Here is a 27,959-nt window from a genome sequence, read left to right on the forward strand (position 1 = left end):
AATTTCTCTGATTTTCTCAAAGAACCAACTTCTTATTTCATCGAGTCTTTATATTGTCCTTTTTGTTTCTATTTTATTGATCTCAGCCTTCATTTTTATTATGGCTTGCCATCTACTCCTCTTCTGAATGCTTTATTCTTTTTGTTTTACAACTGTCAGGTTTGCTGTTAAGTTGCTATAATGAAATTGAAATCCTATTGCGGTAAATTTGTCCAACCCAAATATGCCTTGGCAATGAAAACAGGACTCAGTTAATATGAATACATGCTGTGCACCTAGATTGGGCAAATCTACCACTACACTACCATCTTCCACATCTACGAGGCCCCTTAGAACTTTCGGTTTCTCCAGGCCAAGTGCTTCTGCTCAGCTTTTCTTCTTCTTCCTCCTCCTCCCCTTCTTCTCTTTCCTCCTTCTTCTCTCTCCCCACCTTCCTTTCCACCTTCCCTTTTATCTGTGGAATCATTTATTATATAAATCCTTTATTATATAAATTAAGGTGGGAAGCAGGTTTACAGGAAATCACCTGCGTGCTGACTCATTCCTTGTTCACAACCATTCACAGGAGAACGAAATTAATATCAAATATAATTAGTCCCAAGGCTATCCACAACAAAATCGCTCCTTTTTTTTTTTTTTTTTTTAAGTATAGGCTCTTGGTGCTATGAACTTTCCTTTTAGAAAGAGGAAACTTTAATTGTGTCCCATAAGTTTGTGTATATAGTGTATTCATTTTCATTGGATTCTAGAAAGTCTTATTTATTTCTTTATTTCTGTCTTGGCCTAGTTTTCATTCAGTAGATAGCTGTTCATGCTCCATGAGTTTATAAGCTTTCTGTTGTTGTTGATACCCAGGTTTAACCCATGGTTATTTGATAGGATGCAAGGGGTTATTTTTCTGTTTTTTCTTTCATTCTTTCTCTCTCTCTCTCTCTCTCTCTCTCTCTCTCTCTCTCTCTCTCTCTCCCTCTCTTTCTCTCTCTTTTCATCTGTTGAGACTTGTTTTGTAACTATATGGTCAATTTTGGAAAAGGTTCCATGAGGTGAGAAGAAGAAGAAGAAGGAAGAGGAGGAGGAGGAGGAGGAGGAGGAGGAGGGGAGGGGGAGGGGAGGGAGAGGAGAAGGAAGGTGGTATATTCTTTTGTATTTATGTGAAAAGCACCGTAAATCTTTTAGGTCCATTTGATTAATAATGTCCATTAATTCCAGTATTTTTCTGTTCAATTTTTGTCTGAATGACAGGTCTATTGGTGAAAGTGTGGTATTGAAGTCTTCTACTATCAGCCCTTGAAGGTCAATATGTGATTTAAGCTCTACTAATGTTTCTTTTACAAAAGTGCTCCTGTGTTTGGGCATTGATGATAAGAATTAAAACTTCGCCCGGCAGTGGTGGCTCACGCCTTTAATCCCAGCACTTGGGAGGCTGAGGCAGGCAGATCTCTGAGTTGGAGGCCAGCCTGGTCTACAGAGTGAGTTCCAGGACAGCCAGGGCTACACAGAGAAACCCTGTCTCGAAAAACCAAATAAATAAATAAATAAATAAATAAATAAATAAATATAAATAAATAAATAAATAAATAAATAAAAGAATTAAAACTTCATGTTGGTATATTTTTTCTTTTATGAGTATAAAATGTCCTTCACTGTCTCTTTGATTAATTTTGGTTTGATGTCTGTTTTGTTACAATACGAGAATGGCTACACTAGCTTGCTTCCTACGTCCATTTGCTTGGACAATCTCTTTCTAAACCTTTACTCTGAGGTAATGTTTATCTTTGATGTGAGGTATATTTCTCATATGCACTGGAAGGATAGATACTCTTTTTTTTTAAACATATACTCTGTTAGTCTGTGTCTTTTTCATTGGCAGATTGAGACCAATTCCTATTGAGAGATATCAATGGCCAGTGATTATTAATTCCCATTTTTGTTGTTGTTGTTGTTCGTGGTGGTAGTGGTGGTGGTGGTGGTGGTGGTGGTGTGTGTATGTGTGGTGTGTGTATGTATGGTATGTGTGTGTGTGTGGTATGATGTGTGTGTGGTATGATGTGTGTGTGTTGGGTGTGTGTCTGTGTGTGCAGTTTGTGTGGTGGGTATGTATAGTATGTGTGTATGGTGTATATATGTTTGGTGTGCATGTGTGTGTAGAGTGTGTGCAGTGTGTATATGAAAACCTGAGGTCACTGGAAAGATCTTCGTTGCTCACTCTTCCACCTTATTCTGAGGCAGATTCTCTCAATCCATCCCAGAACGCCTCAGTGTGGCTCTCTATCTCTTTCCTAGCATCAGTCTCTACCTCCTTAAGTGGGAATTAAATACAGGTGAGCTGCCATGCTCACATGGTACTTACATGAGTTCTGGGATCAGAATTGCCCTTGCCTGCATGGCAAGCATGTTCTCTGCTGAGACATCCTTTGTCTCCTTCTGAGATTTCTGACGCTCTGACCACCTTTGCTCTGTTTGGTAGACCCTACTTTTCACTGTTTTGATTCTTCTTTATTGTGTTACTTGAGGCAGCTTCTGTCTTATCCTGGACTCAGGGCTGTGTGTGTGCTTGTACATACATACACTCGAGTGTATGTATGTGAACCATATGCACACATGTAGTACCCACAGAGACCAGAAAAGGGCGTTAGACCCCCTGGACCTGGAATTCCAGCTGGTTGTGAACTGCCATGTGGATGCTGGGAACTGAACCCAGTTCTCTGAAAGAGCAGCCAGTGCTCTTAACTGCTGAAGCATCTCTCCAGGCCCAGAGCTGACAACTAATACACAGAGATCTTCAATCTTGACCCCTGTTTCAGCACCCTGGAGCACGTCCTAATCACCTTCCAGATAGCAGCAGGGCCATTACATATGAAGCTCACCTTGATTGGCCACGCTTCTGTCAGATGTGCTTAATCAATCACAGCACATTGTTACTGACACTCGAGACAGCCCAGTGGCCCTGCTGACCTCAGAGGCCACTGCCAACAAGTGGAGAAAGAGAACTGTGGGTGGCCACACTATGACATACACACGATAGACACTGATGCAGATGTTTCCATGTACCAAGCCTGATTTGCCACAACATAGATCAACAACCACTCCAGTGTCCACCCTAAACCTCCAAGTGGACTGTTGGTCCTTATCCCAGCTGGTGCCCGTGATACAGAAAGAAGCTGAAGAAACTCCCAGCACAGACTGAGGTAATGGACTTGGGAGGGTATGTGTGTACACAGGTACTTATACAGGAATTGACATCTTGCCATACCCTGCTTCATCATCTGTTGGGGTTCTCGTAGCACCAGACTTACAGCCCCACAGCTGTAGATGTCCGTGACCTAGATTCATCTATCCCAATGCTTTGGCCACTGCTGCTCTACCCACTGGCTCCAGGCATCTGTCCACTCTATACCAGGAGTGTTTGTAGGCTTGGCTGCCAGCCTGCTCCAGCCTGAGTGTCTTTGCATCACTGTATGCTCTCATGGTGAGGGGTATGCACAGAAGACTGGGCTCCAGGGCTTCTGCTGGGCCTTAGGAATGGCCAGGCCTCACCAGTATCTCTTCTCCTTAGAACCATTTAGAGTGGATGGGACTCCTGGTTGGGTATGCCTTTGCCTTGTCCCAGCTGCAGCGCTAGGAAGAACTCTAAATTTCACTTCTCATTTCTCATGTTGAAAGGGACTATTAATAATCCCTGCCTCTGACTGTGAAGAACATTGGTGGATAAAGTTAGTGCAGAGCCTGTCTGTCCTGCGGGAGAAGTCAACAAATGAGTTATTCTGATTTCCTCTTCCCAACTCTTTCCTCAGAGATCCTGATTAGGCTCAAAGGGTCCAGGGACCCTGCCCTTGGACTATGGCTACTAGGAGGCTGGTGTCTGTTGCCCCTTCTTCACTAACAACAAGGATACAGAAGCTGTGTAGACCTGTCCTAAGAGCCTCTCTTTGCAGGTTACCATTATATCTGCATTCAAAGAGGTGGAGGGTGATGAAAACACTGGCCTCTTGGAGGAAACAGAGAGCAAGGGTGAGAGTCTGATGACCTCTTTCTCCTCAAGGCTGAGAGAGAGAAAGAAATGGCAGGGAGGGTGACTGAAAATTCCAGCCTTCCAAAAGTCTACATTCAGGCATAGTTGGAGCCACACACTCAGCTCACAGAGATGGCTGTCAGCTCCCTCAGAATACTTCCTTCTCAGGCTCCTCTCAATCCCAGAGTTCTCATTCTGAGGCATGGAGAAGCTTCAAGAAGTCTGGATGGAGTCACTCCCACCCTGGTGCATAAAAAGGGTGTAGTGGTTTGAATGAGAATGCCTGTCAGCTCGCATGTTTGATTGTTTGCTCCTCAGTTCAGGGACAGTTTAGGAAGGACTAGGAGGTGTGGCCTTGTTGGAGGAGGCTTGTTACTGGGATGAGCTTAGAGATTTAAAAAGTTCAGCCACTCCAGTTAGCTCCTCTGTCTTACTCCTAAGTTGTGAGTCAGGCTGTAAGCTCTCAGCTACTGACCCAGCATCATGCCTGCCTTCCTGATGCTATGCAATGCACCATGATGGCCACATGCTCTAAGCCCCTGGAACTGTAAGCCCCAATAACCTTTTTCCTCTTTAAGTAGCCATAATCATACTGTATTTTGTCACAGTAACTGAAAAGTAATGGAGGCAAGTTTCCTTTCTCTCAATCTAGCAATGCTGTGGATGTGTGTGCCTCTGTGAACCACCCCATCTGTGAATGTAGCTGGGTGGTTACTTCAGATTGATTACCTTACACTGAATGCCCACCCAGAGGCGTGAAGAGTGGACTTAGGTCTGCCAGAATGGTTATATGATCAATGGGAAGAAGCAAGAAACAAAGTCTGTGAGGAAGGATTCATTTTAGCTCCTGGTTGTCGTCCATCATGTCAGATAAGGTGTGGCAGCAGGAGTGTGAGGTTGCTTGCTAACATCCCCTCAGACCCAAAGCAAATGGGAGAGGAAGAAGACAGTGACATAAGCTGGCCTGCACCATGGATCCGCTCCTGCCTGCTAGGATCTACCCCTTCAAAGTTTCACGGGGTCCCAAAACAATCATATCAGCTGGGGTCCATGTGTTCAAACACATGAGCTCATGGGGACATATCCATATCCAAACCTTAGTAGCTGGAGAGTGGACTGCCCAAGGAACTGAGGAACCACCGCTACAAGCAAACAGAGGGGTAAGCACAGCAAACGGCCATTGAGTGGCCAGAGCTATAGCCTTAAGGCTGTTCTTTAAAACCTGGATGTGTTGGCAAGGGACAACACTGTGCACAGGGACCAAGAGGCTTGGGAGAGGGAAATCCAAACACCTCTGGTGAGTAGAGAGCTAGTCCTGATTACAATTGCCTAGACATCAGTCAGGTTTGGAATCCTGGCTGTCCCCACTGCTGGCCTCCTAGGGAAAGTGACTTCACTGCCCCGAACTTCAGCGTCTCCTCAACAGAGCTGAGGGGAGAGGTCTCAGAAAGAAACAGGGAGAGGGAACGGAATACTCAGTTGCATTTCCACAGCCTCACAGCAGACACAAGTCTGCTCTCCATCCACTTGAAGTCCGATTCGTGCAGCGCCATCTAGTGCCAGCTAAGAACTGTTATGTAGTTAAAAAGTTCTGCTAGTGAAGGCTGCGGCATCCCAGCAGATTGGGCCCAGGCTTCCTTAGAAGGTGCAGGTGGACGGGACACCTGGCTCAGTGCTTCTGCTACCTACACACAGGAGCCTACCTGCTCCTGCCTCGCTGGAGATGAGTAGACTCCAGGGCCACAGAGGCGCACTCGAATGCTCCCCGAGACAGGAGGACAGTGCTATTGATTTTGGATCTGGAGACCCTTGTGTGTTACCTAAGTGATTCACAAATGAGAGTTTCCTGGGTCTCTCTGAGTGCCCAGGGCCCTTCTCAGGCAAGACTGAGTTTTGAGTCCTGAACTCAGCAGAGATTGCTGGGGATCTCTGCGTACTTCCACCCCAGGGACTGTGGTAAAGGGAAGGCTTGGAACTGTGATGCTAAGAGGGATTCGAGCAGGCTAGCCGTCTATTTTGGAACTGGCCATTGGAGGCAAGGGTTTGCCCATACAGTACTTGAGAGAAAAATAACAGCTTCATTTCATTAACAGCGTGTATGGGATTTTCTAGAGTGCAGTGATGGCCCCTGCATCTTACAGCGGTCATACAGCTAGCTGGTGAGCAGTCGAAGGGTCTCCACCACCAGGATGCACCATCACCAGATCTCGATTCTGCTTGGTGTCTCCTTTCACCTTTCTAAATCCTATTTAGGCACAAGAACTCCCAGACTCAGAGAGGTCAAGCTACTAGTCCAGGGTCCCACAGAGATCTAACCCCGCAGCCTCCTTACTACGTAATTAACCCCCGGTGTTCATCTCCTGACCAGACTGGCCGCTGGGGATTCCAAGGTTGTCCCAGACTCTCAGAGTCAAGGGTCCCACCATCGCTCGAGGCAATGTCCAGGAGGTCAAGGTCACTGCTGAGCCCCTCTGCGCCTCCGCCCTGAGAAGGGGCCGAGCCTTTCAAGGCGGCGCCGCCCCCGCTCCAGTCCCGCCCCGCCCCGCCAGCACCTCCCGGGGCCCCGGCTCTGCACCGTGCTCTGAGGGGCGGACGCAGCCCGGAGTCTCACGGGTCTGGCCTTCAGGGAGATGCGTGGCCAAGGCAGGGGGCACGCCCGCTGGCCCGCGCCTCTGCGCTCACTGCTGCGTGCCTTTGGGCCCCAAGACACCACCACCGGAGGCTTGGAGCAAGGTAAGTGCGAAGGGGATCTAAGGTCCCCGGCGCACGCCGGGCTGGGCGACCTGTCCAGAACCTTACTGGTACTGCCCTTGACTGCCGTGCACAGCTCGGATGCCTGCCGGCTGCTCCCCAGCCACAGCGCCGGCGCGTCCTGCTTCCTTCTGCAGTAGAGTCTTAGGGATCTGTCCCTAAACAAGGGCTATGGGTACTGTGGGCAGGAGAATTGGTGTTAGGGTCCTGTGATCTCATCTCGGATTTGAAATCTCCCCTCCGATGGCATAAGTGCCCCAGTGTACCTGGCAGACACGTGACCTCTCCATGCCTCGGTTTCCATCTCTGCAAAATGGGGGCGATTCATCTCTGAGCCGTGATAACAGGGGTACAGTGCTAACTATCCGGTAAGAGCTCCATGAGTGCTGGCCTTTCTTCAAAACTGGCTCACCGAGCCCTCGCCCCCTGCAGGGCAGGCACCTGGTCCTGGAATCCTGGAGCGAGTTCAGCTGCGGTTGAAAGGCTGGACTGAGTGGGGTGGAGGTGGGGGAGGGGGCAACTTGAGGAAACCAGAATGGTCAGAGGCCCATCAGTCCAGGGAAGGGGCTCAAGTCCCTGATAACAAGACCAGGGTTAAGCCTTTCCTCAGTGGCTTTGACTCAGGGTGGGGTGTGCTGTCAGAGAGGGAGACTCAGGCCAGGACTTCCTAGTTGGTTTTCCCCAGCATTCCCCCGGGGCCTCACTCCTGGGCAGCTGCCCCACTCACCTAGAACCTGACCGTTCAAGCATCGCCTCAGGTGGTCTGGGATCAGACGAGTTCAGAAACTGGTTTAGAACAGGAAGGACAGTTCTGCCCTCACCTGGTGTGAGGAATTCAGCGTCGACAACATGGAAGACAGGTGTGTTGCTCGGTCCTCCCACAGCGTGCTCAGCCCAGCATCCCCTCCTCTCCCTCATCCTGAAAGACAGCTGGTTCCGGATGTTCCAGGTTGGGAAACCTTGGGATTCACAGAGTCACAAGCCATGCTGGGAAGACAAGACATGCACTCTGTGCTGGATGGTTGACAGGACCTCTACTGACAGCCCAGTTTTTGGGTACCTTTGTTCAGTGAGTGTGTGGAGAGCTGGATGTCCCAGCAGAGAGGACAGAAGCATCCCATTGCTGACTCCATTTCTCCTAAATACTGGGCACCAGCTACTCTGCCCATGTCTAGTGGGGCTTGGACAAGAGCTCAGGTCTGCTTGTCAGAGAGAGTGCTTCCCCTGGGATGGCCTCTTTGGGGTAATGCCCTCTAGCTGGAGGAAGCCTTCTCCTTCCTTCCCACCTACACAGAGTATGTGTTATCTGACCAGAGGCTCCCTGCCCTGTTTTGCTGCCTCTGGGCATCAGATGTTCAGCCCTGTGTGTGTCAGGTTGGATTTGAGGCCTGGACTCTTGCAGTCCTTCTGCAGGACAGTGTGCTCAGAGCATCGGTGTGGGTGTGTGAGCTACCTGCCTACTTATGCAACATTTCACCTGTTCCACATGTGCCTTTCAGTCGCCACATTTTAAAAATAGTTCTATGGCCTCCACCCAGGTTTTGGCCCTGGCAGGGCTCACCGTTGACCCACTTTTGGCAAAGAGAGAAGGAGCGTTGAGTCAGTGGGTCGGCAGGCAGACATCATAGTCCCGAAAGCACAGTAGGTGCAGATTCAGATGGTGGGGTGCTGCAGAGGACTCATTGTGTGTGTGTGTGTGGGGGGGTCCAGCCTGCTGGGGGAGCAAGGGAGGGTCCTGGAGACTGAGGAGAGTGGAAAAGGTTGAGTTTGGAACAGCGGCTTTGGGTTCTGTGATAAGTCACCTGTATCATCTCTGTGTAGTCTCAGGCAGCTGGCAGGGAGGCCAAGGAGAGAGTGTCCACCCCAGCTGGCATATGGCAGCACCCTCCTGGGATGTCTTCAGGAGTCTGGAAGGTGGGGCACTCCGAAACATCTTCATTGTAGCTGCTGATGGGAGCTATTGGCCTGGCTGCCACAAGTCCAGGATGCTCTGTAATTCTTTGCCTGAGCCCCAGTGATCAGCAGTGCCCTTCATGGAGTGGTGAAAGGCTTGGCAGGGAGGAGGGAGGATGCAAGAGGGCTGTACGGGAAGAAGTAAGCTGAGGATGAAGGGGGCTTGTATTCAGAGAGCCTGCTGAAGAGTCCTGGAGATGGGGGCAGAGCTGGGTCTGCAGGCTCCAGACTGAGACTCGGCAGATGGAGCTGGACATCAAAAGAGGTCACTTGGGAGGGCCTGAGGCAGGGAGGGTGATGCTTTCTGGGTTTCAGTGTTGCACTGCTATTTGTGGCTGAGGGGTCTGGAGTCTGAGTACCAAGTCCAGCTTTAGAACAAGCTCTGGTAACCAGGCTGGGTGCTGTAGCTTTTCAGCCACTTTGATGGCCAGACCTGAAGAATGTCTTGACCTCCTTCTTCTAGACCCCAACAAGAGTGCCCAGAAACCGTGGAGGCTCTCTTTCTCTCCCATGCTTCATACACTGATTTCTGGAGCTGGCTCTGGGTGAGCGGTGACTCTAGCCTTAAAATGAACTGTTTTAGAGGTGCTTTAGAGTCCCTCACAAAGGAGCACATTAGCCCTGGGTTCTGCAGATTTTCATGTCTGATGAGGAAGCGCTGACTTGTCTTGCACTATTTCTGTACCAAATGAGTTTAATACTTTTTTTTTTAAGGAAAGGCATGATTGATGGTATCAGGACGTGTCCCAGCCAAGGCTCATTAAAAGTGGTGGCCTGAGGGGCCATGAAAAGCATTGAAACCTAATGCTTTGTTTTGCTGGTTCTGCTCAACTTAGGGCTGAACAGGGTTTCCCAAAGGCAGTAGCTCAGAGGACCCACAGAGGGTCTGGGCTGCCCAGTTCTTTTGAAATTTTAATGACAACCAGCTGGACACAACAGTCTCTTCTGGTGGAGTAAGCACAATGGAAGAGACTCCAGGAAACAGAATCATCAGTCAGTTCTGGAAGCTGGAAGCCGGGAGGGAGCTGGGGGAGCCTGGGCTACACACTTCTGCCTGTATCTCTGTCTGTGCCAGGCTGGGACACATCACTGGCTCCTGGACCAATCTGCCATAGCCAGGAAGTAGGGAGGGATAGCTCACTGAAACCCAGCTCACAGACGACCTCCAGTCCAGGGGTGGCACCTGTATCTTCTTCTCCTCCAACTCCACCAGCTCTCTAGCCACTCCTTGGCATAGCAGAGTTGTACACCTGTGTGCCTGGAGGCAGAAGAGAGTCACGGTGTCAGACATCCAGACACAGCAAAGTCCTTGAATGTGACCCAAGGCCTCCCTGTCCCTCCTGATTACTTGCTCAGGAGCTCAGGGCATACTTGGAGCACACAGATGCCTCCGAAGCCAGGAACTTTCAGGCTCTTTAAATATTCCTACCCCAGCCTTGTAGCACACGTGCCTCTTCTTCCTCTCTTCCTTAAGGACCACTACCAGCTTGTCAACTTGGCCTGTGAGTAAGTTGATTGCCCCTTCCTTTATTTCCATACTTTCATCTCTGTGTGTGTGTGCACACTCGTGCCATGGCTCAAGTGTGGTGGTCATTGTCACCTTCCACCCCTTTTGAGACAGGACATCTTTCTTGGTTTTTTGCTGTTTTTTTTTTTTTTTCCTGCTGTGTTCAAGCTAGTCTGTGAGCTTTTGGGGCTTCCCCTGGCCCTGTACCCCTGCAACCCTCCCCAGGATGACAGATGTGAATACTATATCATCTGGTTTTGGTTTCTAGATTCAAGCTCACATCCTTGAGCTTGCACAGAGACCTCTCCCCAGCCTGCACCTTTTTTATATTAAGGGGTAAGAGAGACCCTTACTCCTGAGAACAGGCCTGGCTGTAGTTGGCACTCAGCAAATATGTATTGATTGAATGGGTAGTGTGTCCTCCTTCACAAGTTGAGGGACTTTCTGTCAATACAGGGGCGTGCATATGTGTTGCTGGTGCAGTCTCCAGATGAAACCTGAAAGCTTAAACAAGCTTCAACCCTCCTCCTGCCCCTCACTGTTTCCTGGAGGCAGCTGCAGCTAGGGTCCATCCAACTGCCTGGTTCCCTTACCCTGAACTTGAAGGTGTCTGTGGAAAACACGCCCCATGGCTGCCGGGAAGCCTCATAAAGAATAGACACGGCGTAGCACACCTTGTTCTGAAACCATGGCTGCGCTCGGCGCTCGGCGCTCGGCGGTGTGCCTCAGACTTTTATCTGGGTTAACAGGTTCTGTCTAATTGCTTTAGAATATTCCAGGTTCTGTCATCTTCCTGCTGAGGTTGCCAGAGGTCGAGGTCCGAGTGTGTTTCAGGCAGGAAACCTGCAGCCTGGGCAGCTACCGTGCCTCTGGGCAGACTTCTGTCTCCTTGAGGTGTGTCCTGCTCTGGAGAGGGCATTATAGCGTTATATAATGTTCTGTACCCTAATGCCTCGTCGTTCCCACAGGGCCCTGTGGCAGAACCCTGGTCATGTTCCGCTCATGGCATTTGGAGATTTTGCTGGTCCTCCAGAAGGAAAGCGGATTTTTGTCACTGGCACCAGCATTAGCATTCCTGGAGTGCTGGGGAGAGCTTTTCATTCGTTAATTGACCATTTCTTTCCCTAATTGTTTTGTTAATCTTTCCCTAATTGGTTCGTAAGAGGAATTATTAGCTCTGGATTCCAATCCAGCCTTCATGTGGCTATCTCAATGTCTCTGTCTATAAACAGAAGTCAATGTCCATCCATGCTTCCTATGTTGACTGCAGAGGGACTTTGGCCTGCTCCACCTCCTACACCATCTCACTCATCACTGTTCGCCGAGACTTCCCACTGTGAACACGATAAGACAGTCCACAGGTGTTTAATGGAGATTCTGAGAGCTATGCACGTGCGGAGGGAGCTGACCTCGGGGTGGACATGTGGTCTCATGGGAACACTCATAGCCAGAAGAGGCTATGACCAGAATTGGATTTCAGAGTGAATGACAGATGTGGCTTTATCAATGCAATTCTCTTTAATGGTCATACGCTCAGGAACCTCTGCTACTGACTGACAAGAGGCCTCCTAGGGACTGCCTACTTCTCATAGCTCTGGATGTTCTCCAAGGCTGGGCCCAACAGAAACACTGGCTTGTGCCCCTGTGCGCAGAATCTGGAGGCCTTGTTCTGATCTCAGCCTGCCTCTGTGATCTTCTTTACCCAACATCTGTCATATTTGGGACAAAGGCCCAGAATGCACAGAGAAGTGTTTTAAGGAACCATAGGGGTTGGGGAGATAGTTCAGTTAGTAACATGCTTACCACTCAATTATGAGGACCTGAATCCAGATCCCAAAGTTGGCGTCATAATATAATCTCAGGGTTGGTGAGGTGGAGACAGGAGGGTCTCTGGGTTTCCTGCCTAGCCATCCCATTGAACTCCAGGTTCAGTAAGGGATCCTGTTTTCCAAAAATATGGTGGAGAGCAATTGAAGAAAAAACCTGATGTTGATTTCTGGCTCTCACACACACACACAACCAGTGGCATACACTGACTGCTATCACCAGACTTCTTGCCAGGATGGATACTCCCTGGGATATGGTGTCAAGGGACATGGTGGACCTGGGTACCTTGGGTCTGTCTGAGCAGGACCTGTGTGTGGACACTACAGCAGGTAGAATGGAGAAGCAGCTATTTGGACATGAGCCTAGTCACCTGGGAGGGTACTAAAGAGACAGTTAGCCCTATCTGAAAAAGTACCAGCTATGAGCCAGGAGGTGTATGCTTCCTGGGCCTTGTCTGAAAAGGCCGGATCCTTCTGGGTTTCCCGTGGAGAGTGGGCAGATATTCTTCAGGGACCCAAAGTAGGGCTTCTACCCTGGCAGGTATCAGCTATGTCAGTCACCAGCATTCAGTGAGGAAGAAAGACACGGTACCAGTTGGGCTGTGTCCGGTGCGCCATGTCTGGTGGGCGTGTGCCTCCATGAGAACTAGGGCACCTGATGCTCTCCTGTTGTCCCTGAGGGGACTGGGGTGGGAGGTGTTTGAGCAAAGTTGGATAACTGACTCTTCCACTGTTTCTACTTTCACCTAACGTTGTCAGCTGAAGTGTGCACACACTGAACAGGTGACACATGTGTGAGCGGACACGTATGAGAGGCATCCTTCTCTGTGTTCATTTCTCATACAAGGCTTCAGTCCCAGCCTCTGGCACTTGCTAAGTTCCGTCCATCCACGCAGCCAACTCATCTGCACTTCCTATTTATACTTGTAAATTCAGAGAGGGGTTCTGACTCCCTGGTGGGCTCGCTGGACCCTGGGCACCTACCATTCACCCGTAACTCACCTGATGCTGAGATGCAGACTAGCCAGGTGTGTAGGAACTACAGGGTAGGTAGCAAGAGGACATTGCAGAAAGCCTGACTCCATGATGACTTAGATGCCGTAGCAAGGTGTACAGCACCGGGGTGGGGTCAGGCCAGGCGCCAACTGTTGCCCTGAGGTCAGGGGTCTCGACACATGGCCTCTCAGGCCCCTGTCTTCAGCATGGCTCCAGGGACTCCTGAGGCTGCCTTGTCTCTGGGGTCCGCTTTCTCTGTGCTAGCTTCTTTGTGTTCAAGGAGGGGAAGAGGGGGGTCACACATTCTTAGGGAAGTCCAAACAAATGTTAAACAGTTGTTGTCATTCTACACTGTGTGGCCCAGATCAGCCCAGATTTGAGATGTATGGAAATCAGAGCTGTATTTTCTCAGTATTTCCAGGGTTTTTTCCCTATACATTAGGAAATTACATTTTTTTTTTCCTCATCAGAAGTGTCTTCTAAGTGGGGTGGTAGTGGTGGTAGTGGTTGTTGGTGGTGGTGGTGGAACTATTCCCAAGCCACAGAACCTGGATTTCAGCACTTAACTCCAATATACAAGATGCAGGGTAAGACAGAGGATCTGGAAGCCATGGCTGCTGCCAAGAAGGCCTATCCTTCCTGGGTCTGGGCTGCAAGTGACACAGCCATAGGGCAAGAGGGAGGGCACTTCTTCTCCCTGAGCTGTGGAGGCTTTCAGGGTGCTTGTTACTGCAGCAGAACTGGCTGATACTGTCTGCCCATGCTATTTCCCCTTTGTTGATACCCAAAGCTCAGTGAGCAACTAGCCTGGCCCTTTCCCTCCCATCTCTCAGACCTCACTCAGCCTTAGCATCGCCTTCTCCTAGAGGCCTGTGTCAATCATCTGTCCTCCCCAGCAGCCCCTGCAGTTTAGGATCCTCAAGCACTGGTCACCATCTCGCTGGGTATCCATAGTCCAGTCCAGGCAGGATGGCCTATCTCCGCTCCATGAGGCACCTCTCTAGTCAGCCAGGCCGACTTGGCTTCCCAGAGTTCCGAGCCCAGAAGGTCACAAGCAGTTGCCTGTCCTCAGCTTGTAGCTGGCTGACCACTGACTCACCTGGCCTTTAAATGCTTGTGTGCACCTGGTATCAATCACCAGGTCTCTTCTTTATGGATATAGACACCTGTCAGAAGGCTCACCCTGAGGGCCTCATTTAACGCACTCGCCTCTTTGAGCATGTATGGATACACATGGACAGGTGAGCATGTATGAATACACATGGGCAGGCAGGCATATAGAGGCCAGAGGGCAACCTCAGTTGTTGTTCCTCAGGAGTCATCCACCTTGGTCTTTGTGGCAGGGTCTCTCACTGACCTAGAGCTTGCCGAATAGGTTAGGTTGGCTGTCATACAAGCACCAGAGGTCCACTTGTCTCTGCCTCCCCCCAGCACTGGGATTGCGGGTGCATGCCTTTAAAATACATATTTTCTAGTCTTTTCATGGCATCAGTGCTTTATCTTTCTTATTGAAAATATATTCTTCATGCAAAATTCTAATTACAGTTTTTCCTCCCTCAGTTCTTTGCCAACTCCCCATCCACCCAAATCCACATACCCTTTCTTCTTGTCTCTTATTAGAATACAAATGGGCATCTGAAAAAATTAAAAAACAGATTAAAAACAAATCAGAATAGAACAAAGCAAAGAAACAACAGTAGAAGCAAAAAACATAAGGAGCATATACATATGTGGAGACATATGTGTTCACACATGTAGATGCAGAGACATACATGTTCATACATGTAGATGTGGAGACATGTGTTCACACATAGATGCAGAGACATATGTGTTCACACATATAGATGTGGAGACATATGTGTTCACACATGTAGATGCAGAGACATACATGTTCATACATGTAGATGTGGAGACATGTGTTCACACATAGATGCAGAGACACATGTGTTCACACATATAGATGTGGAGACATATGTGTTCACACATGTAGATGCAGAGACACACATTTTCATACATGTAGATGTGGAGACACATATTCACACATGTCCACACACATGGAAATTCCAAAAACCATACCAGAACCATAATATATATATTTGAAAAATCTGTAAGTAAAAAGATAAAAAATAAAAATTAATAATAATGCCCAAACAAAACATGAGACAAAAATCACCCCAAAATGCTATCGTGTTCCTTCTGTGCTGGCCATCTTCTGCTGGTTATGGAGTGGTCTGTATGTCCAGTGAGTTCTGTATGTCCATCCAGTGAGTTCTGGGCATCAGACCCTCCTTGTTGCTGTGGTAAGCATGTTACAAACTGAGATGCTCTCCCAGTGCCGTGCTCACCTGTTACGGTTTTGTTTTGAAAAGACATGTCACTTGAGGCCAGGCTAGTCTGTAATTCACTATGTGACCAGGCTGACCCTGAATTCACAGAGATCCCCCTGCCCTGCCTTCTGAGTACTGAGATTACATGATTGTGTCTGTCATCTCTTAAAAGACCTGTCTCCATATAAGGTCACATTTTAAACTCCTGAGGCTCAGGACTTCCGCATACACGTGCAGACAGTGCAGGGGTTGAGGGCTAGCCTTGGATCTTGCACCAGGCCTTCTGCAGGGTGGGTGGCTTGGGTCTAAGAAGCAAGCTTCCCAAGAGAAATGGGCCCAGCTCTTGTCATTGTCCATGACTGAGCCTTGAACCTCACAGCCCATCACTTCTGTCAGAGTCCCAGCCCTGGGGGCTACAGACACTTCCCTCTGAGCCAGGGTGGGGGGGGGGGGCTCAGCACACAAGGGTGCTGCTCCAGGAAATGCCGCTGCTCTGCTGGGTATGCTGGTCTCACCAGCTCCAACCCTAGCACTTTTATGGAGACTACACCCCACATCCTTGGAACACATCTTGGAGCAACCCTGAGTCTGAATCTTTCCGGTTGTTGGTCGCAGTGTCTGGAGTGTTTATGGGACCCCCCCCAGCCCCATACATTGGCCACTCCCTTTCACTGCCATTCTCTCCACTGAGCATACACAGCACAGTAGTGACTTGCTCACTTCAAGTACGTGGTCTGCAGCCTAGTGCCTTGCCTGTAGCAGCTGCCTGTGGACGCCACAGCTGCAGCAGGAGTGTGTGTGGGCCATGGTGAGGGGACAGTGTGTCAGGGGGAGCTTCTCTTTCCTCCCTGACTCATAGAGAGCGTGGTTCCTGTGGCTTACAGGTTGTATCCATGCTGACTGACGTGGAGCCTTGGGCCTCCTAGTGGAGGACCATTCATAGAACCTTCTCCAGGAGGTTCTTAGTATTCAGCAGCTCTGTGGCTTTCCAGCTGTAGGGACTGGGTTACACTCTTCCTTGGTAGTCTCTGGTGGGAGACGGCTCTCCTGTTTGAGGAGGCCCCAGGTTTTTCAGCCAGCACGAAGGGCATTGTACTCCCAGGATATTTGCAGAGCTGGGAACGGATGTGGCCAGCCTGCTTGGATTTGGATCATTTCTCCAGTCAATTATTCTTTGAGTCATGGTTTCACTGTGTAGCCCTGGCTAACCTGGAACTACTGGGTAAGGCAGGCTGACCTCTAATTTGTGCCGATCCTCCTGCATCTGCCCCCAGAGTGCTGAGATTATACGTGCACATTGCTCATTTCCCCCAATGCTGACACTTGCCTTCACACCAGACACTAGGTAGACCTTCCTCCAAGCCTTACTGAGAGCCTTGCTCCATGCTGTTGTGAGTTTCTGCTTGGGTTCTGCCTCCCACCGTCAGAGAAAGATCCTGGCAGGCGGAGCAGGCAGTCTGCTGCATGGCTAGCACACAGTACATGTTTAGACAGAAGGATCATAGCCACTTACCCAGTGGGGAAAACTAAAAATAGGTCCTCTATGCCAGATGAGGTTTCTGATACAAGTTAAGGACTGTATGTTTCTGCTTCTGAGTGTACAAGACAGCTGTGTTAACTAAACATTCTCCCTCTTGCGTGATGAAATCTCTTCCTCACACTAATTCTTCCTAACGTAGATAATGAGCCTGCTATGGCCCAAGCTTGCCGTATATTTCCAGTTCTATTTTTATTTTAATGGCTTTGCTATCTTTTTTTTCTGTATTCCTCAAGAAATCATGATAAATTAGCTCCAGATTTTAAACATTAGGACCATAAAGAAATAAGGAAGGAGAACTCACTACTTACAGACCAAAGTGATTTCCAAGTTGGAATGCTGTGGGCACAGGTGAACAGGCACCCTGGCTCCGTGGGAGTCACCACAGTGCGGGGTTCAGAAGCTGTCCTGGAGGGGTGGTGGTAACCATGCTAGCCTGTGCCAAGTGAGGACCAGTTCTATCTGAAGCCCTGTTCTCTATGGCAGGACTCACTTGACTAATGAAAAAAAACTGAGATTTAAAAGGACTGAATGACCTTCTTTGGGCAATTTACCTTGGCTGGCTCTGGATTCTTGGCCATTTTGTTATCTTGCCTAACTCCTGGGCCCTCTCACACACACACACTCTCTCTCTCTCTCTCTCTCTCTCTCTCTCTCTGGTGATGGTGGGGTTGGGGTTGCATAGGTGGGCTTGCAGAGATCAGAGGACAACTTTCAGAAGTCAGTTCTCTCCTTCCACCAATGTGCCCCAGAGGCCGAACTCAGGCGATCTGCTTTGGCAGTAGGCATCCCTGCCCCCTGTACCATCTTGCCCCCATCCACCCCTACTCTTAGTTTATATTTTCTACCTTGTTTTTTTTGTTTGTTTGTTTGTTAGTTAGTTTGTTTGTTTTTTACTTTTCCTGAGAAGGGTTCAGTAGCAGGTCAATATTGTGCCTTAGTGTCTAGGTCAAGGGGCCCTAAAAGGTTTTCCAATTCTACCTGTTTCCTTGAAGGCCACAGAAGTAAGCAGGCTGGTGGTAAATGTCCTACACAGAGAGACAGCTCTGGTCAGATGGGATATCATGTGTTCGACAGCTAGGAGGCCCTGGTTGTTCTCCTTGTGCATAATATCCATGGTTTGTTTCCTTTGACTCTTAAGTTGATATCAGACATAATCACAGCCCTCTTCCCAGGATCATCTGTGCCGGGAGCAGGGTGCAGGGAGGGGAGGCTGGAGAGAAGGCACAGCGGTTAATGGCACATTCTTCTCACAATAGTACCAAAGTGCAGTTCTTAGTCCTCATGCCAGGCAGCTTACGACTGCCTGTAACTCCATTGCCAACTCCATCTCCAACTCCATCTCCAACACCACAGGCTTTCACGGACACCTGCACACACATGTGCACACACAAGACACTTAGTTAAACACAATAAAAATAAATATATTTTAAAGGGGAGAGAAGGACCTTTGGGGTCCCTGTATGACTTTATACAGCACCCACCAACCTCATTTCTTCCTCTATAGGAGATGTTACCAGAGGACAGGAATCTTTGGCACATGGCTTTCTATTGTAGGCAAACCAGTGATCACAGACCTGGTAGCCTGGGATACAAGCCATTTGCATCACACGCAGGTGGCCTGAAGTCCAGGTGTCTCTGTTGGCTCCTTCTAGGCCTCATGCTGACATCAAGGTGAAGAACACAAGGTGTGGGCCTGGGCTCTACCCCTCCCGTGGAGGTTCTGAGAGAGACACCACCTGCCTCTCCTAGTGGCTGTCACGATTCAGCTAATCCTAAGAGAGAGGCCCTGATTTTCTTCTAGCTATGGCTAGTTTCAAAGGCCACATACTCTGAGGTCATACTCCCTTCAAGCCTGTAGTGGCACCCAGCCACATCCTTCGAATCCCTCTTCCTTCTTCTGGCCTCAACCCTCTCTTCTATTTGGCTCGTGTGATGGAGCCTGTGGGACCATCCAGATCTGCTCCTGTCTTACAGTTCTGTGAACGTGACCTTGATTCCACCCGTCACAAGAGGGACTAGTTTAATAATGATGAGAAATCTGGAAACTGGGAATGGCAAGGAGAGAATTCTGTTCACATTGTGTGCAAGTGGATTAGAGCTGCCAATCTCATACCTGGAGGAGCCAACACTAAAACAACCCCCCCACCCCACACACACACCCAGGGTCAGAAGCCACACAGCAGCAGAGAACAACCTGGATGGTGATAGCCTATCTGCAGGGCTTTCTGTCTAGCTCAGGGCCTGCACGGAGAAAGCTGGCCATACTTAGCTGCATCTCTGGTACATCCCATCCACTGCACAACCACCATCTGCCTGCTCTGCACTGGTCTTCTGTCTGCCTCTTGGGCACTCTGCAGCTTGAGAATGCTTTAGTGAGGAAATGGATGGCCCATGCTGCCCTTGCTGGAGATTTTCTCAGGTGGCTCCTGATGTGAGGGTGCTGGGGTCCTTTGAGCATTTGAGGTACTGCCTTCCCCCAACTGCCACTCATTGCAGTACCATACCTCCCCCACCCCCTATCTTATACCTTCCCAGCTGTTCATATAGCCTGGTGTCATCGCCCCAAGCTAGGCCGCCATCTTGTCAGAACTCTCTCATTCCCACCCCCTCTGCTAGACACATGGCATGTTCTCTATGAACACTCCTTGAGTAAGTGGGCACAGATAACAATGAATGAAAAGCAAAGCTATCAACCCAAATAGGTCATCCTGTGAGCTCGGGGTCATGTGATCTTCAGGTCCCTGATGCTTGGATGACAGAGCTATCTATTACCTTCTCTGTCATCGCAGGATCTGAAGGGATTGGAGCCCAGCACACTCTGCTGACAACCTGAAGATCTGGTATTCTAAAATATATAAGTATCTTTTGGGCTGCCACATGTATACTCATGTTCCTCCAGCAGCAACTGCAAAGACCCAGGAGGCTTGTGGGCCCCCAAGACAGCAGCACAGAAAAGCAGGAGAATTTCTCTTGGACCCCAAGTTGCTGGACTAGAGGGGCAATGGTTGGTGCCCAGTGAGTGTCATCCCCTGTGACTGCCAAAAGCCACGGTAGCTGTTCATATGCCCAGAGTGGATGCTGTCAAATGCTCCTAGGTGGAGCTCTAAGTGATGGGCACCCATGTGAAGAGACATAACAGGCTTTGAAGCTGGCGACTGTGGGTCATGCTGGCAAGAATTGGTGAAGAGGCATGGCTGCTAACACAGGTTGCAGTGGGTTGAGTCCTGGAATTCTCATCTTTATGGCCAAAAGTCTGTGATGGACTTTTTAAAGTACCACCTATAAATTGAGTGCTCTGGGGAGGAAAAAGGGAGGGCAGGGGGAGAATAATTTATAGGCCCACTCAATGCTATGTGAGCCAGGACTTAGTAGAATGCTTAGCTGGTGTCTGTCATGGAGGGCTGGTGTAAATAGGTGTCCTGGTAAATAGTAGGCTGAGCTCTAGATTCCCCAAGCACGTAAACCTGGCAGTCATAACTGAGCACACACACTGAATAGAAAAGGGGCAGGTGCAGTGTGCGAGTGGCAAAGACCATTACTTAAGCATGAGCTGTGAGTGAGTCATGAGAGACCGGTGTGAGGTGAACACACCCATGTGACCGGAACAGGGACACACCTGGGTCCAAGAGGCTCCTTTGTGGTAGGCTCTGCATGGTCAGACCCTTGCAGTCCCATCTGAAGACCTCACCCTTCTCCTGTGCTGAGTCAGGAGACCTGTGGATTTGTCCTCTTGGTACCTTCTGGAAGAGTCTTATTCACACAGGTCCCTGATGCCAGGCCTCCTAGAACACTCCGGGTTTCTCTGTTCTCCGAGTGCTGCTTCTGACCCTGGCCTCCACACGGTACCACTGTCTACACCCCACTGACCTCCTCCAGAGTCATGAATCTGAGCCATTCAGGTTTAAATGGGAGCTGAAGCTTGCAGGTGACAGTTATATGACTCCTTACTTCTGAGTCCTTGGTGACAGGAGCTACCTCAGCCCCTGGTCATGGAAACCAGGCCTCTCACTGTCCTTAGAGAATGAATCCTCACACCCCTGTGCAGTGTCACTGCCTTTGATCTTCCTGTTGATGGCAACAGACAGGGACCAAGTCTTTATTCAGACCTGTGATGCCTATGTAGTTAGATTTCTCTTCACTCTTAGCAAACACTTAACAGGAGGAGGCCCCCCCCCCCCTTTGCCTGCAGGCTAATGAAGAACTTTCCACCATGGAGGGAAAAGCCCCACGTGGCAGCTGGGGCTCTGTGGTAGCAGAAGCCATGACAGGACTCATTAAATATATGGACAGATCAGGAAGCAAGAGTTAGACTGGAAGTAGGCCCAACCTATAATATTCAATACATCATCCAGGTAGGTCCCATGTCCGGAAGGTTCCACGGCCTTCAAATGTGATGCTGAGGACCAATTATTTAAATGAATGAGCCTATGGGGACATTTCACATCCAAGCCTTGACTCCCTAACCCACCCACGTCTGGCCAGTCTCACACCTATGTGGCTACGAAAGCCACTCATCCTAAGAACCTCGCAGTCTTAGATTGCTTAGTAAATACCGCGACCAAGAGCAACCTGGAGAAGGAAGGGTTTATTTCATCTTAAAGCTTACAGTCCACAAGGAAGGAACCTGGAGGTAGAACTGATACGGAGGCCACAGAGGAAGGCTGCTCACTGACTTGCTCCCCACGGCTTACTCAGTTTGCCATGTGACCACTCCAGGACTGCCTGGCCTAGGGTGTTTCTAACCACAGTGGGCTGGGCCCTTTTCCACCAGTCGTCAATCAAGAAAACACCCCACAGGCCAATCTGATGGAGGAGTTTTCTCAATTGTGGTTCCCTCTTCTCAGAGGACTCCAGCTTGTGTTGAGCTGACAAAACTCCAGCCAGCACCCTCCCTGTGAAAGTTAACCTTGACCGTCAAGTTCGTGAGAATCTAAACTCACCTAAGAGGCAAACCTCTGTGTGTGACATGAAGAGCTCTACACTGGGCAGAGGTAGGAGCACCTACGAGGTGGGAGCACCTACACAATGGAATGGGGTCCTGAACTATATCAAAAAGAGACGCAAGGAAGGAGCCTGAACATTCATCTGCTCCCCGACTGCAGCTATGATGTGAACAACTCCCTCCACTCCTGCCAGTGTGCCCTTCTACCAGGATGGACTGGACCCTTGGATTGTGAGCCAAAATACACCTACTGACCTACTTTCCTTTCTTCCTTCCCCTTTCTTCCTTCTTCCCTTCTTTCTTTCCTTCCTGACTTCTGTCTTTCCTTCCTTCCTGCCTGCCTTCCTTTCTTATCCTTCCTTCTTTCCTTCTTTCTTTCCTTCCCTACTTCCTTCCTTTTTTCTTTCCTTCTCCTTCCTTCTCTTTCCATTCTTCTTTTCTTCCTTTCTTCTTTCCTTCCTGCCTTCCTTCTTTCCAACCTTCTTTCCTTCCTCTTCCTGCCTACCTGCCTTTCCCTTCCTTCTACTTCCATCTCTTTCCTTCCTTCTTTGCTTCTTTTCTTCCTTCCTTTCTTCCCCTTCCTTCCTGCCTACCTGCCTTCCTTCCTTTCAGTACCCCCTCCCTCCCTTCTCTGCCTGCCTTCTGTTGCTCCTCCTAGACATCTGTCACAGCAGTGAAGCAAGGTAACCAATTCATTTCTTGACCTCTCCCAGCCTGATCCGCTACTCCCTCGGTTCCTGGTGCCTCCAGTGATGACATTGGCACTCTACTCTTTCATGCAGGCTAAGCCCACATCATCCTGTGACTAGCAGGCAGCAGGACAGGGTCTGGTGCAGAGCTGGTGTTTGATAGCTGTTTGATGACTGTGATGTGAGGCAGGGATAAGACAGACAATTTTGTGAAGTGGGTCAGTACCAGGGATGGGCTAGCAATGGGAGGGAAGAGATCTCTTGTGATCCCCATGAGATATGGGGCCTTCAGTAAGTCACAAGTTCTCACCAAACCTCAACTTTTGTTGTTTAGAAAACCATCAGTATTCCAACCCCAGAATTGCTTCCAGTCCCACAAGAAAGTGACGTACTTCTGCATAAAGCTGTTACATTGTCCAGCCAGCTTATCCTCCATTTTATCTAAGTCTGAGGTTCTCAGGGAATCTGAGCAACCCAGAAAGGTCTGTGTGAAGTAAGGAGCCCAGTGCTAGAGTCAGGACGTGGGCTCCAGTCTTCACCCAGGCCAGGCACTTCTTGCTGGGTCCCTAATTTTCCCTCACTGAGACCACAGGGCTGCTGCTTCAGGCCCAGTAAGCCATTAAGGGCAGGGAACAGGAGGTAACCAGGGCCACAGGGAATTCACATTGTGTGTTCTTCGTGGGACACTCTTCATTCATACCCCCATGCCTAGTTTTCTTCTGTTGGCAATTCTCACTGCAGGGAGATGAAAGATCCCAGCAGGTGCTCAGCTCTGTGAGGGCAGTGCAGAGAATGATCACGTGACCCATGACATAAACACATGAATGGCGGCAGCTACTCTCCATCTGTGTTCTTGGGGTCTTTTCCCATACTGGGCTAACCTGTTAGCCTTCTTTTACTAATGTTGGTCACAGATGCCTCCGTCCCTGCAGCTGATATACATTAGGGACAGAAAGAGCATATCAAAAGGCAGGAGTGGCACCACCCTGAACACACAGGATGATGTCAATGAGTCGTGTGTGCTGGTAAGGAGCCGCCTCCCCTCATCCACATACTGGGGTCAAAGAGCTTGTGGGAGCCAGCCTAAGGCCACACACACACATGTGAAAAATGCCAGAGCCCCATCTTGTGCTCAGATCTTCAACCCTGACTTACAGGATTTAACAGACAGACTAAAAGTGAGTGGGACCCTAAAGGGGCATCTATGGGAAGCCATGAGAAGCCTGCCTCAACGGGGAAGTGGTGACCAGGGAAGGGAAGGGCACTGCTTCAGTTTTCCTCACTCCCACCCATCCCTTTGACCTTTTTTTCTGCCCCCCTTTTCTTTCTGCTCCCCTCCCCGACAAGATTTCTCTGTGTAGCACTGGCTGTTCTGGAATTCGATCTGTAGACTAGGCTGGCTTTGAACTCAGAGATCAGCCTGGTTGTGCCTCTTGAGTCTGGGACTAAGGGTGTGTGCCACCATTGTTGGCTTTTTTTTTTTTTTAAGACAGGATTTCCCTTTTATAGCCCAGTCTGGTATGAAACTGACTATGAAATGCAGATGCAGGCTTACCTGAAACTAACAATTCCCCTGCCTCAACTTCCTAAGTGCTGGTATTACAGGTGTGTGCTATCTCTCATTGCTCAGGGATTTAAAAAAAAAAAAAACACATATTTATTTATTTATTTATTTATTTATTTATTTATTTAGTATGTTGTATCTGTGAGTATAGAAACATATCACATGCACTATGGAATTTAGAAGAGGGCATCAGATTCCCTGGAACTAGAGTTGCAGATGGTTGTAAGCCACCCATGTGGGTGCTGGGAACTGAACCCTCTCCTCCACAAGATCAGCAGCTGCTGCTGCTGTTGTTCTTGTAGTTGTTGTTGTTGTAGAGGAGTCGTCCTCCCCCTTCTCCCCCTGCTCCTCCTCCTCCTGCTGTTGCTCCTGCTGCTGCTCCTGCTCCTCCTCTCCTCTCCTCAGCAATTCATTTAATTTATTTTCTCCTCCTCCTTTTTGTGCTGACGAGGCTGGCCTTGAACTCAGAGATCTGCCTGCCTCTGTGTCTGAGTCCTGGGATTAAAGCTTGAGCCACAATGCCCAGGTCTTCAGCCAGCATTCTTAACCATTAAGCATTCTTAACTCTCTAACTTTTGGCTTGAGGAGGGGCTATATGGACACATATGTATGGTGTGTGTGCATGTGTGTGTGTGTGTGTGTGTGTGTGTGTGTGTGTGTGTGTGTGTGTGTGTGTTATGAGGGGGAACCTTGTGTACTGGAGGCCTAAGGCTGACATCTAGTGTCTGTCTTGGTCCATTTCCACCTTCTGCCTTGAGGCAGGGTCTCTCACTTGAACCCAGAGCTCACTGACTTGACTAGTCCATCTAGCCAGTTTGTTCAGGGGAGATCATCTATCTCTCCCTCCTTTGTGCTGAGAATACAGATTGCCCAACATGTGGGGAGCTGGGAATCAGAACTTCCTGTCCTCAAGGTGGAACCCACTGAATAATTTCCCCAGCCAGAAGATTTTGCTCTGGACACTACCTTGGGTAGTCTCACCAGCAGGGAACACAAGGTGGAGAGCTATAGGAAAAAGAGAACCAAGTTCAAAGCTGTCAGGCAAGCGTTGGGTGCAGTTTCTCCTCATGGCCAGCAGAGGGCAGAGCTGGCTGCTTGCTCATCCAGCTGACGAACTTGACTCAATGCTGAAATTTCCAAGTTCTGGGTATATTGACCTTTGTGCCTCTTAAGCTGGCCCTTGAGATTCAGCCAAAGACATCGATTGAGAAGTTCTTTTTAAGTATCTGAAGTTTGCTAGTTCTGTGTTTTCAAAAACAGTAAAGGTGAAGAGACATTGGTGGGGTCCTGATGTGTATCAACGTGCTGTCTTTTGCACTAAATGGGACTGGAACTAGGATGGCCTCTGATATCACATGGAGCTGGAATCCTCACTTCCAGGTCAGGGCCTGTGTGGCCAGACACTCCCATATGTATTCCTTTTCTTGTCTGGCTAATAGCACTGCTCACTGGATGCTAGTGCCTGAATGACAGGCACCAACAGGCAAACTTGACAGAAATCCCTGTGTAGTTACTGACACTACTGTAGCTAGTGTGCCCTGTGTAGCTGGTGACACTACTGTAGGTAGTGTGCCCTGTGTAGCTAGTGACAGACACTACTCCCCCACTCTGAAGGAATGGCTTGCATTATTATCTCTGTAGGGTGTCCAGATACTTAGCTCAAGGGAACAAGGAGCTGATAGGCACTCGTGTGAAAGAGATGCAGATCCCAGTGACCATCCATGTCCCTGCCTGGTAACAAGCCTGTGAGGGACCACAGCTCACTGCAGCATCCAGCATGGTTCTAAAGATGGACCCGACTGAGACAGAGGGGAAATGAAGACAAGACAAAGACAGACAGACAGAGGCCTGGGATCTGGAGGTCTGGGTTCTCGTCTACCGCAGCACCCGAGACACATGGCCTGTTTACTGTATAAAGTTGGCCATAGAGACAGGGTTACTATGTGTCTCTGGAGAAGGAGGCAGGATCTATGAGGTTGGATCAAGGAGGTGGGCTGCTAATCTGGGAGCACCAGGGTGTGGTGAAAGCTACGGTGGACATTTTCTGCACACACTGTCACCATCCACAATTGCACAAGAGGAGAGCCCGACATACATCTGTGCCTCGCCCCAGGGGAAGGAAGGCCTTGTCTTCCTCTGTGGGTTTGAGACTCTGTGGTCTTTAACATGGCCGTGTCCTTGTCAACAGCACATATTCACTCACAATGTCATGCACCCTACAGCTTACAGCCTGGCTGTGTATGTTCTCCAAGGGGGACAGGCCAGCCTGCAGAAGCTGTCTGCACAGAGTAGGTCATGTGACCCAGCACTGGGTTAGCACCCACCATTGGACCTTGAGTCACTCTACTGGCCAGCAGAGGCTGTGTTCAGTTTACAGTTGTAGAAATGCAGGCCTTGAGAGGGTCCCTCAGGCTTGAGAACGTTGGAGCAGAACAGGTCTGTCTTGCTGTGGGTTGTGCCTTCCTACCACCAAGCTTGATGGAGAACACCCCTGTGATACTTGGTCCCCCCTTCTCTGGACCTCCAGCTCACCTGTCACTGTTAGACTCGAGGTTCCCTTGGCCCCCCTACCAGTGTAGCATCATCAAACCATCAAAGCTGGCTTCCGTCTCTCATCCACACCTCTTCTATCTGCAGCTCGCCTGCCCACTGACTCTGACTCCCCCAGCCCAGCCTCAGCTTCTACCCCACAAATTTGACATCTTCTTATTCCACCTCCATGATCCCCCACCCCCATCCCATCAGCCTGTGCCTCCTCAACAGCAGCCAAAAGGTCCTTTGGAGATACACCTCTGCCTCTGGTTGCTTTGCTCCATTCTTGAACAAGAGGCAAACTCCAAAGAAGACAAGGGGTGATGGGGCTCACGGAACACCAAGCTGGGCCCTGCCAGGAGGGTACAGGACACCAGGCTGGGCCCTGCCTCTTTGCAGGAATGGTAGAAATCTGTGTTATCCTTCCAATGAGCTTTGTCCCGGATCTTCCCTTTACCTGGAGATACCTCCCATGGTCCTGATTGGCTGCTTTCTCATGCCTTTGTTCCCTGAACATCATTTCTTCTCACCAGGCCCACCCCTCCTCCAGGGAGGCCTCCCTCTCAGCCTCATGGCTTGTCTGTGAGTTATCCATAGAGTACTACCAAACCAACGCCAGGCCCCATTTGTTTACTATGCTTCTCTGGGAAATCGCAGGTGTAGCCACACAGACGGTGCTCAGGAAATCTTTGATAGACTGGCAGACACATCTATGAATCAGCACTCTCTGTAAGAATGTAGCCTGCTCGGACAATGTGGGAGTGAACTGGTCCTCCTGTGGGCTTTTCCTTATCTCTTCTGGGTTCACATACTGTGTGTCAGTGTGTGTGTGTGTGTGTGTGTGTGTGTGTGTGTGTGTGTGTGTGTGTGTTTCCAGATGCCCTGGGGCAGCCACATTGGTCCTCAGGGTTACTCTAAGTTGGGGAGAAACAGCTTTAGGTTTTCTAACCCAGGATACCGTTGTTCACTTGATTCTGAAGGGGGGACAGGTAGGCTGCCAGGTGAGAGCCTCAGCAGGTGAGAGGGGAAATCCAAGTGCTCTTCAGACCCAACATCAGCCTAACACCTCCATGCACATTTTAAAGGAAAAAAGAAAACTTTTCTAAAATAACTGGCGTACTACAAAGCTCACCCCTGTAGCATGTAGACGTCTGTGGATTTTTAGTGAATGTAGAGTCAGGAAACTGTTCCCACAGGCCAATTTTAGATTATCCTGAGTATCTGGGGTTACCTCAAGGAAACCGTGCACCCATTTGGCTATAATCTCCTTCCTGTTCTGCTCACTGCCCTGTCCTGGGCACCCACAAAGCCTCACTTTTA

The 27,959-nt window shown here is 49.4% G+C and overlaps 1 protein-coding gene and 1 long non-coding RNA gene across 3 annotated transcripts in view; both read left to right on the top strand.

The window, feature by feature from the left end:
• The window catches only part of Gm35319, a 35,474-nt gene extending 34,018 nt beyond the window's left edge, over positions 1-1,456 (top strand). Inside the window, exon 3 of the long non-coding RNA XR_867139.3 lies at positions 1,243-1,456. This is a non-coding gene — a long non-coding RNA (predicted gene, 35319). The remainder of the gene's footprint in view (positions 1-1,242) is intronic.
• A 4,961-nt stretch (positions 1,457-6,417) lies between these two features.
• Phactr3 (phosphatase and actin regulator 3) overlaps positions 6,418-27,959 on the top strand; it is a 219,518-nt gene continuing 197,976 nt past the window's right edge. For both annotated transcript variants that reach the window (NM_001177789.1, NM_001177790.1), the window contains exon 1: positions 6,418-6,745. In NM_001177789.1, coding sequence (NP_001171260.1) covers positions 6,643-6,745 — 103 coding nt within the window. In that variant the 5' untranslated portion in view covers positions 6,418-6,642. The remainder of the gene's footprint in view (positions 6,746-27,959) is intronic.

Source organism: Mus musculus, chromosome 2 (assembly GCF_000001635.26).
Source record: "Mus musculus strain C57BL/6J chromosome 2, GRCm38.p6 C57BL/6J".
Taxonomy (NCBI): Eukaryota; Metazoa; Chordata; class Mammalia; order Rodentia; family Muridae; genus Mus; species Mus musculus.